The sequence below is a fragment of the Vipera berus genome, assembly GCF_964194415.1.
Source record: "Vipera berus genome assembly, chromosome: Z".
In the NCBI taxonomy this organism is placed as follows: domain Eukaryota; kingdom Metazoa; phylum Chordata; class Lepidosauria; order Squamata; family Viperidae; genus Vipera; species Vipera berus.
Genome location: NC_138205.1, coordinates 308,680 through 324,900, shown reverse-complemented (window position 1 = coordinate 324,900; position 16,221 = coordinate 308,680). Strand labels below are relative to the sequence as shown.

Here is a 16,221-nt window from a genome sequence, read left to right as displayed (position 1 = left end):
GGCGGGGGGGAGCAGCCGGGCGCGGGGCACGCCGGGAACTGTGGTCCGCGCCAGGCGGGAGCGAAGAGCGGCGGCCTTCCGGCGCAGTGACGTCACCCGGGGCGCCGCGAGGTGGGCGGGGCCGAAGGCGGCGGCGGCGAAGATGGCGGACCTGCTGGGCTCGATCCTGAGCTCCATGGAGCCGCCGCCCCGGCTGGACGACCGCGAGGCCCGGCGCGCCAAAGGTGGGCGGGGTGGGGAGGGGGCGGCGGGGGGGCTCCCTGGAGGGAGGGGGCGAAGGGCCGGGGCGCCCCCCCCCGCGCTGACCCTCCCCTGCCCTCCTCTCCCCGCAGAGCAGAGCGCGCGGCTGCGGACGCTGCAGGAGCAGGAGAAGCGCCAGAAGACCGCCTTCCGCAAGAGGGTCCGTCTGCCCGGGGGGGGCTGGGGAGGGGGCGCCTGGGGAGGGGGCCCGCGGGGGTGACGGCGCTTCTCTCTCTCTCTCCTCTCCCCCAGATGGAGCGGGAGGTCTCGGCCTTCCTGCAGGAGAGCTCCGAGCCCCGCCGCCGCTTCCGCCCCATGAGCAAGATCGAGCGCAGCATCCTGTGAGTGGGGGGCGGGGGGCGGGCGAGGGGGGGCCTTCCCGACGGGCGGCCCGGCTGACCCCCGGGGGCTCTGCGCAGGCACGACGTGGCGGAGGTGGCCGGGCTGGCGTCCTTCTCCTTCGGCGACGACGACGACTCGCGCTACGTGATGCTCTTCAAGAAGGCAAGGGACCCCCCCCCGCCCCTCCCCTTACCCCCCCCCGCAGCCCCCGCCCCACCTGACCGGCCTCTCTCTCCCCCCACCCCCCCAGGAGTTCTCGCCCTGCGATGAGGAGCTGGAGGCCTACCGCCGCGGGGAGGACTGGGACCCCCGGCAGGCCGAGGAGCGGCGCCGGGCCAAGGTGCGCGGGGGGGGGGCGGGGCTGCCTCCTCCTTAAGGGGAGGGGTCCCGGGGGTCCCGGCCGGCGTCTGAAGGGGCGGCTGCTCTCCCCCCCCCATCGCTCCCCAGGAAGCGGCGCAGCGGCGGGCGGAGGAGGAGGCGCTGCGCGGGCCAGCCGAAGCGACCCCCCCGAGTGACTACAAGGACAAGTACAGCCAGCTGGTCGGCTGGGTGGCCGTCAAGGACGCCGCCCAGGTCATGGAGGCCAACAAGTCCTACGGCTGTGGTGAGCGCGGGCGGGGGTCGGGAAGGGGGCGGGGGGGGGGTCCGGAGGCTGAGCCCCTCTGGAAGGCCGCCTCCTCCCACGCTTTTCCTTCCCCCCCCCCCCGCAGTGCCGGTGGCCAACAAGCGGGACACGCGCTCCATCGAGGAGGCCATGAACGAGATCCGGGCCAAGAAGCGGCTGCGCCAGAGTGAGGAGGAGGCCAAGAGCTCCTAGGGGGGGGCCGGCCGCCCCCTCCGGCCGGCTTGTGGGGCGGCCCCCGTTGGGGAGGGGATCCGTTGGGGACGGGTGGGACTCTTCCTCCTCCTTCCTCTCCCTCCCTCCCCCCTCAAGTACAGAAGTTCTACTTAGAATTGCTTTTTAATGTGGTAAAAAGGCATTTTAAAGGCTGTTAGCCAAGTGAGGAAAGTTTTCAACAGGTGTACCGGGGTGTGTGTGTTTGTGTGAATACGCATCTTTCCCCCCCCCCCAGTTGTCTTTTTCTGCTGATTAAGCTCACTTTTCCGGCGTGGCATGTCGCTTTTGAGCCACAGAAGGATTCCCCATCTGGCTTAGTTGTGGGGCTGCAGCCCCCGCAGCTCTGCCACCCAAACTCTCCACTTCCACCTCACCTGCATTGCCTCCTGTCCCTGGAAGACCTGAGCTGAGCTTCCTTCTTCCATGGCTTAGTGTTACCATCAGCTCTTCCCCCTCCCCCTTCCCAGTTGGCCAAGCACCCCGTTGTTGGGTGTTCACAGCTCAGCTGCAGGTTGGTAGGAAAGCAGAGGGCGCTTGGCTTCCTTTGGAGCAGGGCAGGCCTCGTTCCTTGCTGCTCTGTAAATAATTCCCTCCCCCCCCACCCCCATCCCTTTGTTTTGGGAGCTGAGCGATGGAGGGTGGCCCAGAAGCCTGGTTGTAACATCTGGAGGGGTGTTGTGCACACGTCCCATTAAACTCTTCCTGTCAGTGCTGCGCTCTGCTTGCCTCCAATTCTGTGGGACGGAGGGATGAGATTTTGTACTTTTCATTTGCACAGGTAAGAAAAACTGGCTCGAAACGAGTGGATAGCCCAGCCCCTTCAAATTAGGCAGTGGGTGCTGTGCAGCATGGGGTGGGGCCGAGCCCCGTGTGCTTCCTGGGCAGGAGCTGGGCTGTAGGTCTGACTCAGCTGCCCTCCTGTCTGCTGGCAGTGGGGATTCCGAATGTGGGGCCCTTAGGCAGGTCTGAGAGGCATGCCAGGAAAGCGGGCACAGCGGGCGGGGGGAGAGCCTGGTCAGCTTTTCTCAAGAACGACACACACGGGCAAAGTAATTGGCACAGCAGCCTTTCTATTCAGCCCCCCAGGGTGGAGTTGGGGCGATTCCACAGATCTTCTAGAGGTGGTAAGAGACAGAGATGAGGCCTCGGAGGCCCCCCACTGGAGTTGAGATCCGTTTTGGCAGGCAGGCGGGAGGTTTTCGCGCTCTGGAGCTCTCACTTGGCCAGAGGGTGCCGGAATTTGCGTCCAGCGAACTGCGCTTTGTCACCCAGCTCTTCCTCAATCCTGTGGAAAGGCAGAGAGGCCGCTGGTCATTAGCAGCAGACACACACGCACACACACGCACACACACACACACACACACACACAAAGAGGATAGGTTGGCATTGGGTGGGGAATCTGCTCCTCACCTCATCAGCTGGTTGTATTTGGCCAGGCGCTCCGAGCGGCAGGGGGCTCCGGTTTTGATCTATAAAGGGAGGGATCGCTTTAGGAGGAGGCTGAGTCCCCCAGGGGGGCGCTGGAAGGTGAGGGCAGAGGGGCGGCTGGTCTCTCACCTGTCCAGTGCAGAGCCCCACCACCAGGTCAGCGATGAAGGTGTCCTCGGTCTCTCCAGAGCGGTGGCTGACCATGACCCCCCAGCCGTTGCTCTGGGCCAGCTTGCAGCTGGAAGCCAAGAGAAGGAAGCACTTAAAGCAGGCAAGGGCCCCCTGGGAGAGGACCCCCCCCATCCCACTTGCCCAGGGGACTGAGCCTTCAGCTTGTCTCCCCTCGCTCCCCACCCACCCACCACACCAGCAAGCAACTCACGCCTGGATGGACTCGGTGACGGAGCCGATCTGGTTGACCTTGAGGAGGAGGCAGTTGCAGGCCTTCTGCTCCACCGCCTGCTGGATCCGCTTGGGGTTGGTCACCGTCAGGTCGTCCCCCACAATCTGGATCTGCACCTGAGTCAGGAACCTCTTCCAGGTCTCCCAGTCGTCCTGGTCAAAGGGGTCCTCGATGGAGACCACTGCAACGAGGAGTCCCAAGCGTGTCGGGGAGTCGCACCCCAACGCGTTGACAGGCCGAGCGCCCCAAACAGCCCCCTACTCACCCGGGTAGTTCTTGATGAAGCTCTGGTAAAGCTCCCCCAGCTTCTCCCCGGAGATGTAGCGGTTGGGGTCGTCGGGAGACTTGAAGTCCAGGTCGTATTTGCCTTTGCGGAAGAACTCGGAGGCGGCCACGTCCATCCCAATGACTATCTTGTCCGGGTAGCCCGCCTTCTCGATGGCGCTCTTGAGCAGCTCCAGGGCTGCAGGGGGCAGGGGAAGCCGCTGGCTCAGCAAAACAAGCCCCTCCTACTATGAGAAAATCGGGGGCTCTGGATCGGAGGACCCCCCCCAGCCTGTTTGTGCAACTCGGGCCAGTGGGCGCCGGCTGCCGCCTTTCGTCCGATGGCTGGATTCCGAGAGGAGGCTGAGTCTGGGGCCCTGCCGGGTGCTCCCGGAGCCCGGCTGCTTCCTTGCAGACGTTTCTTTACCCGAACTAGCTAAGGTATCGATGCCCTGACGGTGTTCCCTAGTGCGTTAATGAAGCGTCTGTGAGAGGAGCTCAGAGGGGCTCCAGGTCCCCCCACAAGCCCCCTCTTCTAAGAGGCAAAAGGTCAGTTGGGTTTTGAAACAGGAGGGTTAGGCCCACGTTTCCACGTGGCGAAAGGAATGAGTACAAAGGGGAACGATTTGCATGTGAGGAAAAAACAAGGCAAGAAGAGCAGCAGCAGTTCTGGATTGCCTTTTGGGGAGGGGGGGCAGATGGGCAGGAAGAAACCCAAGGAAGGGGGCGAGTGGGTCACTGCCAGCGAGAAATGGACAAGGCGTGCCACGTGCTCCTGGTCGTTTTACAGTAGCGTCAGTAAATCCGTGAGGGATTGTTGTGTGCCGCTGATATTAAAGATGTGTCGTCTCATGATGTGATTGTATCTGCTTTTGTATGTAGGTGCTGTGTTGTTGGTTGAGAATGGGTCGGATTGTTGTGTGTTTGTGAACAAAAGCAATAATTACTCTGCGGAAGAGAAGGCTCCCACCTTGTTTGTTAAGTAGAAGCTAAGTCTGAGAAAGTCCAGTGAGGCGGAAAAGCAAGCCCAGTGCCCTGCAAAAGGGGCTTCTTAGGGAGGGAGCGGAGAGGACAGCAATTCCGCTGGAGGAATGTGGCCTGCATCCAGGAGAGAAACTCTTTGAAGGGATTTGATCGCTGGAAAGCGTGCAGATTGAATGGCAGAGGGTGTGTGAACAGGCCAGGAGGAAAGGGGAGAACGAGCAGGTCCTGGTTAGAGGGTGCCAAGCCCACAGAATGCGCGGGGGGGGGGGGGGAGAGTTCTGGAGGACCAATGGAAGGTATGAAGCAAGCGCAGAGCAGCATGGAGAGCAACAGGGATCTCTGCGTGCGTGTGTGCCCTTTGCGTCCCTTGGGTGGCTCATTTGCTTGTGCTTTGCCTAAGGTCGCTTCCCCCAAAGCAAAGGGCGTAACAGGAACGAGACCAATTGCTGTGTTGAATATCTGGGGGAGACAAACCCAAGGCAGAGCTGGTCAATTTCTCCAGCCCCCGGGGTTGAGTTTCAAGGGCTGCAGCTGAACAGAAAGTTGATCGGGGCATAAAGGCTTTGAACATTGTTCAGCTTCCCAGGACCGGATTAGTTGCACCCGAGGCGCCAAGAAGTTGCTCATGGCATCCCGAGGAGCAGGGGTGCCCCAGAGTCCCAGGGATAACAAACCTCCAAGATGCAGGGCAGGGGGGGCTCTGGGCATTGGCCAGCTGGTCCAGCATAGGAGAGGGGGGAGGGGTTTCCAAGGAGCAGGGGTTTTTTTGCCAAGGGCAAATGGGGCAGGCGTGGTGACCTTCCTTAATTCCTTGCGACTGACCTCCTTGCTAGAGGGCGGAGATGCTGCTGGCACAGTCTGTCTTAGTTTGAGCAAAGTTCGACAAAGTATCCCTGGACGTTTTGCTCAGCAAGATAAAGAAGGGCTGACGGAATTGAGGGCAGACGGAGCTGGTCTATTCAAGACGGTTTGTGTGTGTGGGGGGTGTCCCTCATTCTGCAGATGATCATGACGGTGATTCCACGATGGGAGAGGTTTAATCCCCTTCAGGATGTGCCCACCGGAGGCTGTCAGGGATGCTTTCAGCTGAATCCCTGCTGACACAGTGGGGTGGGCTTCATGACCTCTGGGAACCCTCCCAGCTCTAGGATTCTGTCACCCTAATTGAAACCCAGGGGGAAAAAATGGACTTCCTCTTTCTCCACCTACTTTGCTCCAGCAAAGGCTTTCCTAATTTTGATTGTTTAAATCGGCTGTGCAACCTTAAGGCCTGTGGACTTCAACTCCCAGAATTCCCCAGCTGGGAGTTGAAGTCCACAGGTCTTAAAGTTGCACACCCCTGGTTTACATTAGACTTTTTTCTAATGGAATGTGGCTTATTTTTAGAAATTTAACTTTTTTGTAATGTTACAAAACATGAATTGTTTTTAGGGATCTTGTTTTATGGGTGAAATCTTTTCTATGTGCCCCCTGGGTGAAAGGGCAGGAGAAAGGCAGGGGAATGCCCCCCTTGATCCTCTCTTGGACATTTCTCCCCCACCCAGCTTGCAGGCCTGCCTCGCCAAGGCTCCAGTTACAGCCCACAGGTAATTCCGCTCTGGCACGCAAAGGCCAAGGGGTGGGGGTGTGTGAAACAATCCTTGGGGATGGAGGTGACAGCAGCGTCCAGCTGACAGCAGCCTGTCCTGTGGGGGGAGCGCCTGTCTCCACATAAACCCCCCCCCCCCCGCAAGCCCCCTCACCTTCATTGTTCTCCAGGATGTTGGGGGCGAAGCCGCCTTCATCCCCCACGTTGGTGGCGTCCTTCCCGTACTTGTTCTTGATCACAGCTTTCAGATTGTGGTAGACCTCGGCCCCGACCCGCATGGCCTCCTTGAAGGTGCTGGCCCCCACCGGCAGGATCATGAACTCCTGCATGGCCAGCTTGTTCCCGGCGTGGGAGCCCCCGTTGATCACGTTGAAAGCCTGGCCGGGGGGGGGGGAGGAAGCAGGTGCTGACCCCTCGGTCTACCCACGGAAGATCCCCTGTGAAGCCTTCCCGCCCCCAGAAAGGCCTGGAGAAGCTCAGGCCTTGCAGGAGCCCCATTAGCTGAGGCCGCTGAGCCCCCCTTCCTCCTGGCTGGGCCACTCACCGGCACCGGCAGGATCAGCTCCTTGTTCCCAGCAAGGTCTGCGATGTGGCGGTAGAGGGGGACCCCTTTTTCAGCCGCCCCAGCCTTGCAGACGGCAAGGGAAACCCCCAGGATGGCATTGGCCCCAAACTTGGCTGTGAAGGCAAAAGGGTCGCAGGTGAGCCCAGCCCAGCCTCTCGGTGAGGGGGGGCTAAGGGGGGGGCTATGCTTACATTTGTTCTCCGTTCCGTCCAATTCAATCATGAACCGGTCAATCTTTTCCTGCTCAACAACACTAATTTTCTGCCAGGGAAAGAAAAATGGATTATCTTCTGGAAACACCAAATGTGGAGCCACAAAAAAAGATGCTCCCTGTTTTGTCCTTAAAATTTAGCAAAAAGGTCCTTTCGAGGCGACTGGAACCATGCAGCGTCTCTTTCCCCCGCCATCACAAAGAGCCCGTCCGGAATGACGACGGTCATTTCCCCCCCCCCAATCCATAAGGGCAGCTCTGAGGGCGGCACTTCTTTAGAACAGTCGGGGAGCCAAGGCGGAGCGCCTGAGCACGTGAGGCCTTGGAGGGAGGCAGCAGAGTCTGGGGGGGGGACACTCCAAGAACCCCCCACCCAGGCAGGGCTGCTGCCCAAGACTGGCATGGTTCCTCCCCCGCCCTCCCAACTCACCTTCTCAATCAGGGCGGGGGCGATTGTCTTGTTGATGTGCTCCACGGCCTTCAACACTCCTGGGGGACAAGCAACCAGCATTAAGGTGGGGGTCAGCGGGAGAGACTGCCCCCCAGGAGCATGCAGGAGGGCCAGGCAAAGGGAAGGATGTCCCACACCAAGCGGAGGGCAAACGCTGTTTCTGCCAGGGAGAACGGGCAGGGGATGCCCACCGAGCGGGCACCAGTCCCCCCCCCATCTTCCTACTGCCTCCCCTGATAAGGCAGCTTCATCCTGTCAAGAGTCGCGGTTCCCTTCTTCCTTCCTCTGCCCCCACCCTGCGTTCGTTCTCCCCCAAGGGTGGGGGCTGCCCAGCCCCGCAGACGCTTTGGAGAGGGGAATCTCGCCCCCTCCCCTTTCCCCCCTTACCTTTGCCCAGGTACCTGGTTTTGTCTCCATCCCGCAGCTCCAGGGCTTCATAGATGCCGGTGGAAGCCCCGCTGGGCACCGCAGCTCGGAAGCGACCTGCCCGGCAGAGACAGGGTCAGCAGGCCCCAGGCCCACCTTTCGCAAGCAGGGGCAGCCACCCGTCCGCCCCGGCCCTTCCGGTTACCTTTGGCCGTGTGCAGGTCCACCTCCACCGTCGGGTTCCCCCGGGAGTCGAGGATTTCACGGGCATGGATCTTCTGGATGGACATCCTGTGGGGCGAGGGAGGGCGTGAGTGCGGGTCCAGCCCCTTCAGCTGCCTGCCCAACCCCCAACCCCGTTTCTGCAGAGCCTGGAGCCGGCTGGGTGGGTGGCCGGTGGGCTGCGGGTGGACGGCACAGCTGCCAGGACTGAAAATAGCCTTTCCTCCTGCCCAGCCAGTGAAACCCCCAGGGGCAGCTGCCGGTCCCCAAGGGCCCCGCTGGAGGGTCTCTGCGGTGGCCCCAAAGGCGGAGGAGGCGGCTCCGGAAAGGCCCCACTGGGGGATGTGGAAGACCTACAGGCTGACCCACACCCTGGAGAGGCCAGAAACGGGGATCCAAGGACGGGGGGGGGGGCTTTCTCTGGGTGGCTCCCAAATGATGTCCGCACAGCCAGGAATTACGCTCTCCCCCCCCGCTCCCCCTCGAGAACAGAGGTGGGGGCCGGTCCCTGTCCAGCTATTCACCCCCCCGCTGTAGACCCCGCAGGGCTGCCTTCCTCGCCCCCCCCACCCCCCGCTCTGGGGCTCACTTGCGCGGGATCGGGGCTGGCGGCACCGGAGCTGCTGGCAGTGGCGGCGGTAACCGGGACCGGCCGGCGGCCTTTATGTGCTCCGCCAGGCCCGCCCCCGTGGCCGCGGCTTAGGGACCGTCGGCAAAGGACGGGCGGGCGGCGGCGCCGGCCCTGCGCAGGGCTGCCCTGCTGGGGGTCAGCCGAGGCCCGCGGGGCGTCGGGGGAGGCGGCAGCGCGGCGGAGCCAGCCCCGCTCGGCCCCAGGCGGGCGAGGGCGGCCGCCTCGGCCGGGCCGGTGGGCTCCTCGTAGGGCCAAGGCTGCTCCGGCCCCACCGACCGGTAGTGCAGGCCCCGGGCGCCCGGTCCACGTCCCGCCGCTGCCGTCCGGCCACTTCGCGCCGGTCCCTGGGCGCCCGGCCAGCGTCTTGGCCTAAATTTAGCCCCGCTAAAGGTCGCCGGGTCCCTCCAAGCAGCCGCTGAAAGGACAGGCGGCAACTTGAGGAGCCCGCAGCCGCTCAGCTTTCACCCCGGAATGCCCCCCCCCGCCCCTCCGTGGATGGGGACAGCCGGTAGAGCGAGGGGGGAGCTGCACCGGCCGCACTTCCGCCTGGCTGGGGCTGAGAAGGCAAAGGAAATGGGGGCAGGGGAAAAAACTTGGGGGGTCGGGTAGTTCTGCCCCCATCTTGAAGGGCTTCGCCTTGGATTGACGGTACTGCTGGGGGGCATTTGGGGGGGTCTTCTGGATTGGGGGTGGGCAAATTTGCAATGCTCCGGCCAAGTTGCAGAATTGCAAACTGGGAGTGGATCTCAGGAGTCTGTATTCCTCTTATTGCCCCCCCCAGCATCGCCCTGTTCCTGCTGGCACCTGTTCAGCTTGGTCTTGACCAGAAGGCCAGGGCCCCTTTCATGCCTCCCCCATCAAGTGAGCCCCCCCTTCGTTTTCCCCGGTTGGGATCCATTTTGGGCCTCGGGGCACAGCTCACATCTATGGGGATCTCCCCAGCCCCCCCCCAAAAGAGAGGCTGAAGGGTGCCAAGGCAGAGCAGGACAATTCCATTACGAGAGGCCTTCACTTACGAGCGCAACATCGTTTTGTATGTTACATTTTTTATTTCAGCTTTTTCAAATTACGTTACCTCACACGAATGAACTGTTGAGTCCTTTAAGACTGGACCGCTCTAAAAAACCAGTTAAATAAAATAAAGGTAATTCTTATAACCCTCCCTGGCATCCAGCCGGTTTGGCGAAAGATGACGGAGGGCAATGTTTCCTCACTAGGCAGCGGGTCGCTCCGTGGCACCTGCTCCTGAAATTGGGGGTGATTTTAGTGCTAACTTGGGCTGGGGGGATGGTCAGAGGGAGTCTCCCCCCACCCTTGCCGCTGAAGAAAGCCGCATCGGCTGACCTGGCCAGCTCAACCAGGGCAGCCCCAGTCAGGAGGGCAAGATGGGGCAAGCGACGGTGAGGGGGCCCAGCCCACCCTGTGCCCGACCCCCTCAGGCATTACCCAAAAAGTCTCTGAGCCTCTGACATCTGGCCAAGAACCAGACGGAGATGCTGCCCAGGCCTGGGAGGAGCAAAGTGCCCCGGGGGCCCCGCCCTATCCTTCCCGGCACCGACCGCTAGGGGGCAGCCAGTGCCGCACCAGCAAAGCCCCTTGCCCAGCCATTCGGCTCCTGCCTGGAGCAACGGGGCCTCTGCCCTGGCATCGCCTGCCTGGGTCAACTCCCCCCGTGGGCGCTTCTGGGTTGCAAGCTTTGGGGCGCATCTCATCCCCCCCTTCTGTATGTGGCTATTGAAACTTAGTTTGGTGACCGAGTTCCCCAAGTGCCTAAAATCCGAGGACAGAGAAACGGGGGGGGGGGGGTTTCCCCCAAAACTGAACATTTAATTGATGCTTCCTGCCTGGCCGGCTGTTTGCGCTCCTTTCTCTCCCTCTTATTTCGTACTGGATTTTTGCTTTTGGCTTCCTTTCTTCAGTTAGAAAGAGCTGCATTAGTTTATTTTGGGCTGCTGGCTGCCGCTGTGCCTCCCGAGCAGGGGCTCCACGTGCTCTTAAGACTCAAGACCCAGGCAGGCAGCCCATGACTCGGTGCCAACACCCACCCACTCCCGCCGGCTCTTCTAAGCAAACCAACCACAGGCACGTCAAAAGTTCCTGCGTGATTCAATCTGCCACTTTCTAGAAGGAGCCGCTTTGGAGGCTGACCTGGCGAATTGTTCCCGTTCTTTGGCCCCCTTCCGAGGCTCCATCCGGTCCCTTGCAACACTCACCTGCTGGGCTTTGTGGTCCTTGGCGGTTCCGCTCTTCTTCCCCTTTTCGGCTGCCCCTCCCAGCAGCCCTCCAGACCTGCACGTGAAGCCTCCCAGGATCAGCTGTGCCCGGATCCTAGCCCCCATTGTGACATCTCAGCCCCCCCCCCCCGTTGCTAGGACGCCACTGCAGCAGTTGCAGCTGCTCCTCTGGGGTCAGGACTCCCCGTATCCCCCAGTCCACTTCCTGGCCTGCTCAAGTTCTGGGTCCTCTCCTCCCCCCCCCCTTTCCAGCAACGAGGCCAGTCTCCGGCAGCCTCGCCAAACACCAGGATTTGAACCCAGGCAGTCCAGCACCAGCAGGCTGGGGAATGGGGCTGTCAGCCAGCAGTGGGGCCAGCCTGTCAGCCAGAGAGGGGCAGAGTCGGCCTCTTTCCTGCTGCCACCGCCTCAGTGCCCACCGTGCCCTTCTCCAGCTGGCCAAGGCTGTTTAAGGGCAAATGGGCATCAGCAGATTGAAGGGCTGCAGGAAGGGGTGTCTCCACCTTCACCTCCAGTGGGGGGGCTGTTGGGTTTTGACATTTTGAAATGCTGCTCCGAAGCTAAGCAGCTAAACGGAAGTGTGCCTCTGACACACCCACCGAGTGCAGCAACTTGTGGTTTTTATCTAGGAGGCAACATTTTGTGAACGATGCTAGTTCACTTCCAGCAAGACTTGGTGGAAAAGTCCAGAACTGCACCCCAGGAGGGCCCTCAGGGCCCAGAGGCAAACCTGGCCGTTGAAGGTTGCAGACCTCTTGCCTGGATGGGCACAACCGTCTTGTACCCAGAGAACAAACATGCCAGGCTGCAGTCAGGCTTCCCCCTAACCAGGTTTGCTCAGTCACCATTTCTTCATAAAGCCAGGATCACGTCCTGTTCGGACACCTTGTAATGTTAAGACTGCCGATAAAGGGGAATGTATGTAGCTTAGGGTTGAACCAAGGGCTCCTTGCTGCTCTTTGAGCTGCGTCCCCCTCCCCCAGCAGACCTTTTATGACCCAGCTGGGTAACATAATCAGTGATAGAAAATGTCAATGCTAGTTCTGAGGATGTTACCTAGTTTGGGTCATCAAACATCTGCAAGACGACAACCAGCTCAGGGCGCACAAGGACGCCAGACTTAGGACTGCCCAGGCCGCTGGCAGGGGTGATGGCCCACTGTGGTTTCCTCAGGTAGGTAGGCAGTCGAGGGGGGCAAGGGGGGCGCTGGCCTCGACATCTCTGATAATGAAGTGGGCCGCCTGGTTCACGGGAAGGCCTAACCCGGGGATTCTGGTGCTGCAGAAACTTCACCCAGATTAGCAGAGGGGGACCAGAGGGGCTGCAGGCAATCTCTGACATGCCACCCAGGCGAGCTCAGGGCTCCATGAAGCCTCCAGGCTGGCAACAAAGTGCCCCCCGAATTGCGTGGGGAGGACGTTCGCCAGCCAGCCGGGACCAGCCCAGCAGTGGCAGACAAAGCAGCTGCCTCTCGCGGTTCCTTCTGCCCCGGCTGAGGGTCTGAGCAGCCTTCTCCAACTGGTGCCCTCCACTCAAAGGCTGGGGAGGGGGTTCCCCTGGCAGGAGGTGGAAACCCCCCCCAACCAAGCCGTTTCTCAGATTCCCGAAAAGAAGCTGAAAGGGTCAGCCGCAAGTGGGGCTGACCCAGAGGAAGTGGGTGGGGGTCACACCGGCCAGAGCACCTTCCTGGCCAGGGACCTCCATAAAGGATGCTCCTTGCAGCCTCCCAGGCGCTCCCCTTATACGCCCCCCCCGGCGGGAAGCTCTGGCGGTGCCCGCCCGTCCCCCACGACAGAGAAGGTGAAACTTTGCTTGGGCGCCCGCCGCCTTCCCCGCCTTCAGCCTCCGGGCACCTTTCCGCAACGCCGGGCAACCCCCCTCCCGCTTCCGTTCGGGCAACCGGGGTGAGCCAAGATGGGGCGGGCGGGAAAACCAGTTCCGACGTCACCCTGACACGTGCGCGAGGCGAGACACGCGTGGGCTTGCGCGCCCCCCCGCGGCCGCGGGAGAAGCGGACGGCTCGTGCGCCCTCCGCAGGCCCGCGACCGCCCCGGCCCCCTCCCCCTCCCCTTCCGGAGCTGGGGCCAGTCCGCGACGGGGAAGGGGAGCCGGGGGGGGGTCCCCCTTTGTACTCGGAGACGCTGGCGCCCCCTCCCCCTCCCCCTCCCCCTCCCCCCGTTGCCGCGCTCGCCCGCGCCGAGGAGCGCCAGGAATGAAGGGGAGGAGCGCCTGCGCGGCCCCGCCCCCCCCGCTTCCTCCTCCTCGTCCTCCTGGTCGGGCGCTCGCCTCCTCCAGTCCTCGGCGCAGTCCGCTCCCGAGCTGCTCCCCGACGCCTCGCCCGGCGCGCCTGGAAAGCCCCGCGGCGACCCCCGCCGGCCCCGCGCCTCCGCCGCCGCCTCCGCCCGGCCCCGCGCCCGCCCCCGCCGCCTCGCCCCGCTCCTCCGGCGCCCCAGCCGTGTGCGCGTCGCTGCGGCCATGAGCGGCTGGAGCTGCTACATCGACAGCCTGATGGCGGACAACACCTGCCAGGACGCGGCCATCGTGGGCTACAAGGACGCGCCCTCCGTCTGGGCCGCCGCCCCGGGCAAGACCTTCGCCGGCATCACGGTGAGCGGCCCGGCGGGCGTCCGCTTCCTCTTCCGCCGCCTCCGCCGGGCCGCCTTTGTGCCCGGCGCCGCCCGCGCCTCCGCCGGGAAGCCTCGGCCCGGCGCCCGGCCCGGCCCGGCCCGGCGCGGCGGGGGGCGGCGGGGCCTTCGCGCCAGAGGAAGCGACTCGAGCGGGGCGGGGGGCGCGCGGAGGGCGGGAGGCGCCCCCGGAGCGACTTCCCCGCCGCGCCCCTCTCCGCCCCGCCCCCCGCGGGCATGTGGCGCCCCTCGCCGCTTCCGCTGCCGCCCGGCGGGCCCGGCGGGCGCTCCCCGGGACGGGGGGATGGGGCGGCGGGGCGAATCGGGCCCTCCCCCCGGTGCCACGTCCCCAGGCCCGCGGCTCGGCCCTCGAGGGGCGCCTGTGCCCGGTCTCCGCGCGACGGGGCGGAGGAGGAGCCGGGGAGCCCCGCGGCCCTCTCCCCCCGGGCGGCGCCAGCCGCGGAAAGGGCGGCCGGGAGGCTCCCCCACCCGGCCTAGCGGAAGGGCGGCCGGGGGGAGGGGAGGCCGGAAGCGCCGCGTTCTCCGCTTCTCGGGCGACTCTGGAGCTATGAGCCGCGGCGGGGAGGGTGCAGCCCGAGTCCGGCCTCGCCACCGGGCGGAGAGGGGCCCGGCGGGGGTCCCGGGCCGGACAGCTGGACGGCCTGGCTCCCCCAGGGCCGCGGGGGGGGGAGCGGGAAGCGGGCCTCCTCTCCGGGAAGTCCCGCCGTGTGGGGGGGTTCCGCCCCCTCCGCCCTTCTTTGCTCCATCCGGATGGGGCCCTGCAGGCCCGCCGAGCTCCCCCCGACCCAAAGCCGGGCTTGCTCGGGGCGGGAGGGCCGGTTCCGCGCGGGCCTTTGCTTTGCACTTCCGGGCCGCCCTTCCCGGCCCCGCGGCCGCTTGAGGGGAAGCCCGATCGCCGCCCGCCTGCCAGCTGTCCGCCCTCCTCTCCCGGCAGCCCGGAGGGGCGCTTTGTGTCGGGCGCGAGTCTGGGGCAGCGCAAGGCAGGAAGCCGCTGCTTCCGACGGGGGGTCCTGCTTCCGGGTAGAGGGAGGGGGCGCGGGGGGCGGCGATCCGTCTGGGACCGGGTCCGCTGGGGGGACTGCCCCCCCGGGGGAGTTGGGGGGCTTCCGGGCCTTTGGGGCTGTTTCCTGGAGCCCGAAACGTTGCCCGCCCGCCCAGCCTGGGCTGCTTCTGCTTCCCGGCAAGGGGAAGGCCCGGCTGAGGAAGTCGAGCCGCCTTGGGCGGAGGCCAGCCGGGCTGGGGGCTCCGGGGGTCTCCGGTTCCCCTAAGCCCCCCCGGATTGCAGGGAGCCCGGGGGGGGGCGGCAGCCTCGGCGACTGAGCCCCGCCTGGTTCCCTCCTGCAGCCCGCGGAAGTGAGCGTGCTGGTGGGGAAGGACCGCAGCAACCTCTTCGTGAACGGGCTGACGCTGGGCGGGCAGAAGTGCTCCGTCATCCGGGACAGCCTGCACATGGACGGGGAGAGCACCATGGACCTGCGGACAAAGAGCACCGGCGGGGCCCCCACCTACAACATCACCGCGGCCATGACCAACAAGAGTGAGTCACGGAGGGGGAGGGGTGCTCGCAGCTGCCCAACTTTCCCTGCTGGGAGGGGCCGCATTCCTTCCCTGCCCCGGCAGCTGGGAGGGGCTCCTGGGCCACTTGGGGGGGGTCGGGAGCGGACAGCTGTGGCTTCAACTAGCCCCCTCCCCCACCGCAGATAAGGCAGCCTGTCTTCAGGCCCAGAAGGGCCATAAATCTGGCTGAAGACCAGCCCATGGGGGGAAGGTTAGAGGAGCATGGGCCATCCTGACGCAGAATGTTCCCTTCGGGTGGGGGGCATCCCGTCCACTGTAGCCGGCCAGAGCCCCTTGGCCCACCCACCCCTTCAACTGCCCCATTCCAGACCCACAGGTGCCCAACAGCCTGTATCTAGGTCTCTAAATGGAATGACTTTCTAATCTTCCTGTCTGCCCAATTTCTTTAATCCCCCCCATTCCATATTTGGCAGAGGGCTCCCCTTGGGGGGAGGGAAGCTCTTGCCCCCCCCTTGCCTGGCTTTGCCACTGACCACTTTTCTCTCTTCCTCCCCTGCAGCAATCGTGCTCGTCATGGGCAAGGAGGGCGTCCACGGCGGCTGCATCAACAAGAAATGTTACGAGATGGCTAACCACTTGCGGCGGTCGCAGTATTGACCTGCCTTCTGGTCCCATCTGTGGTACTACTGATGGAACGGTGTGAGGATGTCCAAGATGGCAGCGACCGCCCGGGGCGCCCGGCCTGGCCGCTGCGGGACCAACCCCGGCACACGATCGCCGCTTATTCCAACTTTTCCTGCTCACGGCCTCTCCTTCCTCCGCTTCTCCTGTTTTTTTCTAATGTCCCCACTCTGCCCAACCCCCCCTTCTGCCCTCAAATTTCTTTTTTGCCATTTTTTTCTACCACAAATCCTTATTGCTGCCAAATTTTCTGGTTGTTACAAGGTGTAGCTTTTTTGATGAAGAAAACTATATTGGAACAAGAAAAAATAAAAATTGAATTCTAACACGGAGTTTCTCTGAAAGCGGCGAGCGTGCCCCCCTCTTCGTCCCCTCGGACCTGCCCACCCCCCAAGGCCCAGAGAGCAGGCCCGGTTTCTGTGGGGAAAACAATGGTGAAGCCATCGGGCTGTGACAGAAGCCTGCTTGTTCCCGCAGACAATGGGGCAGCTGCCCTCCAGCCCCTGGCTGCCGAACAGGTCACTCCCTCTCTGTGGTCAGTTCAAAGAAGGGGGGGGGCTGAGCAGAGCCGGCCCCAGCCAGGAGCCAGAGGTGTTGAGTTCCCTGGCAC

The 16,221-nt window shown here is 63.6% G+C and overlaps 3 protein-coding genes across 3 annotated transcripts; 2 read left to right on the top strand and 1 right to left on the bottom strand.

Annotated features, from left to right (window-relative positions):
- Positions 1 to 17: 17 nt before the first annotated feature.
- On the top strand, positions 18 to 2,131 carry LOC308677505 (sperm-associated antigen 7-like). Its single transcript, XM_081343958.1, has 7 exons — positions 18 to 224; positions 333 to 400; positions 493 to 581; positions 660 to 744; positions 833 to 922; positions 1,030 to 1,186; positions 1,293 to 2,131. Exons 1-7 carry the CDS (start codon positions 143 to 145, stop codon positions 1,397 to 1,399), a joined length of 678 nt encoding a protein of 225 aa, XP_081200084.1. The 5' UTR covers positions 18 to 142; the 3' UTR covers positions 1,400 to 2,131.
- Positions 2,132 to 2,449: 318 nt separating this feature from the next.
- LOC308677503 (beta-enolase) lies at positions 2,450 to 8,649 on the bottom strand. Its single transcript, XM_081343956.1, has 12 exons — positions 8,492 to 8,649; positions 7,886 to 7,971; positions 7,702 to 7,797; positions 7,294 to 7,352; positions 6,844 to 6,913; positions 6,632 to 6,765; positions 6,242 to 6,464; positions 3,517 to 3,714; positions 3,231 to 3,432; positions 2,978 to 3,086; positions 2,831 to 2,889; positions 2,450 to 2,705 (listed from the first exon to the last, which is right to left on the bottom strand). The coding sequence occupies exons 2-12, from the start codon at positions 7,968 to 7,970 to the stop codon at positions 2,636 to 2,638; spliced, it is 1,305 nt and encodes a 434-aa protein (XP_081200082.1). The 5' UTR covers position 7,971; positions 8,492 to 8,649; the 3' UTR covers positions 2,450 to 2,635.
- A 4,408-nt stretch (positions 8,650 to 13,057) lies between these two features.
- On the top strand, positions 13,058 to 15,937 carry LOC308678472 (profilin-1). Its single transcript, XM_081345682.1, has 3 exons — positions 13,058 to 13,374; positions 14,757 to 14,949; positions 15,490 to 15,937. Exons 1-3 carry the CDS (start codon positions 13,243 to 13,245, stop codon positions 15,585 to 15,587), a joined length of 423 nt encoding a protein of 140 aa, XP_081201808.1. The 5' UTR covers positions 13,058 to 13,242; the 3' UTR covers positions 15,588 to 15,937.
- The last annotated feature ends 284 nt before the right edge of the window (positions 15,938 to 16,221 follow it).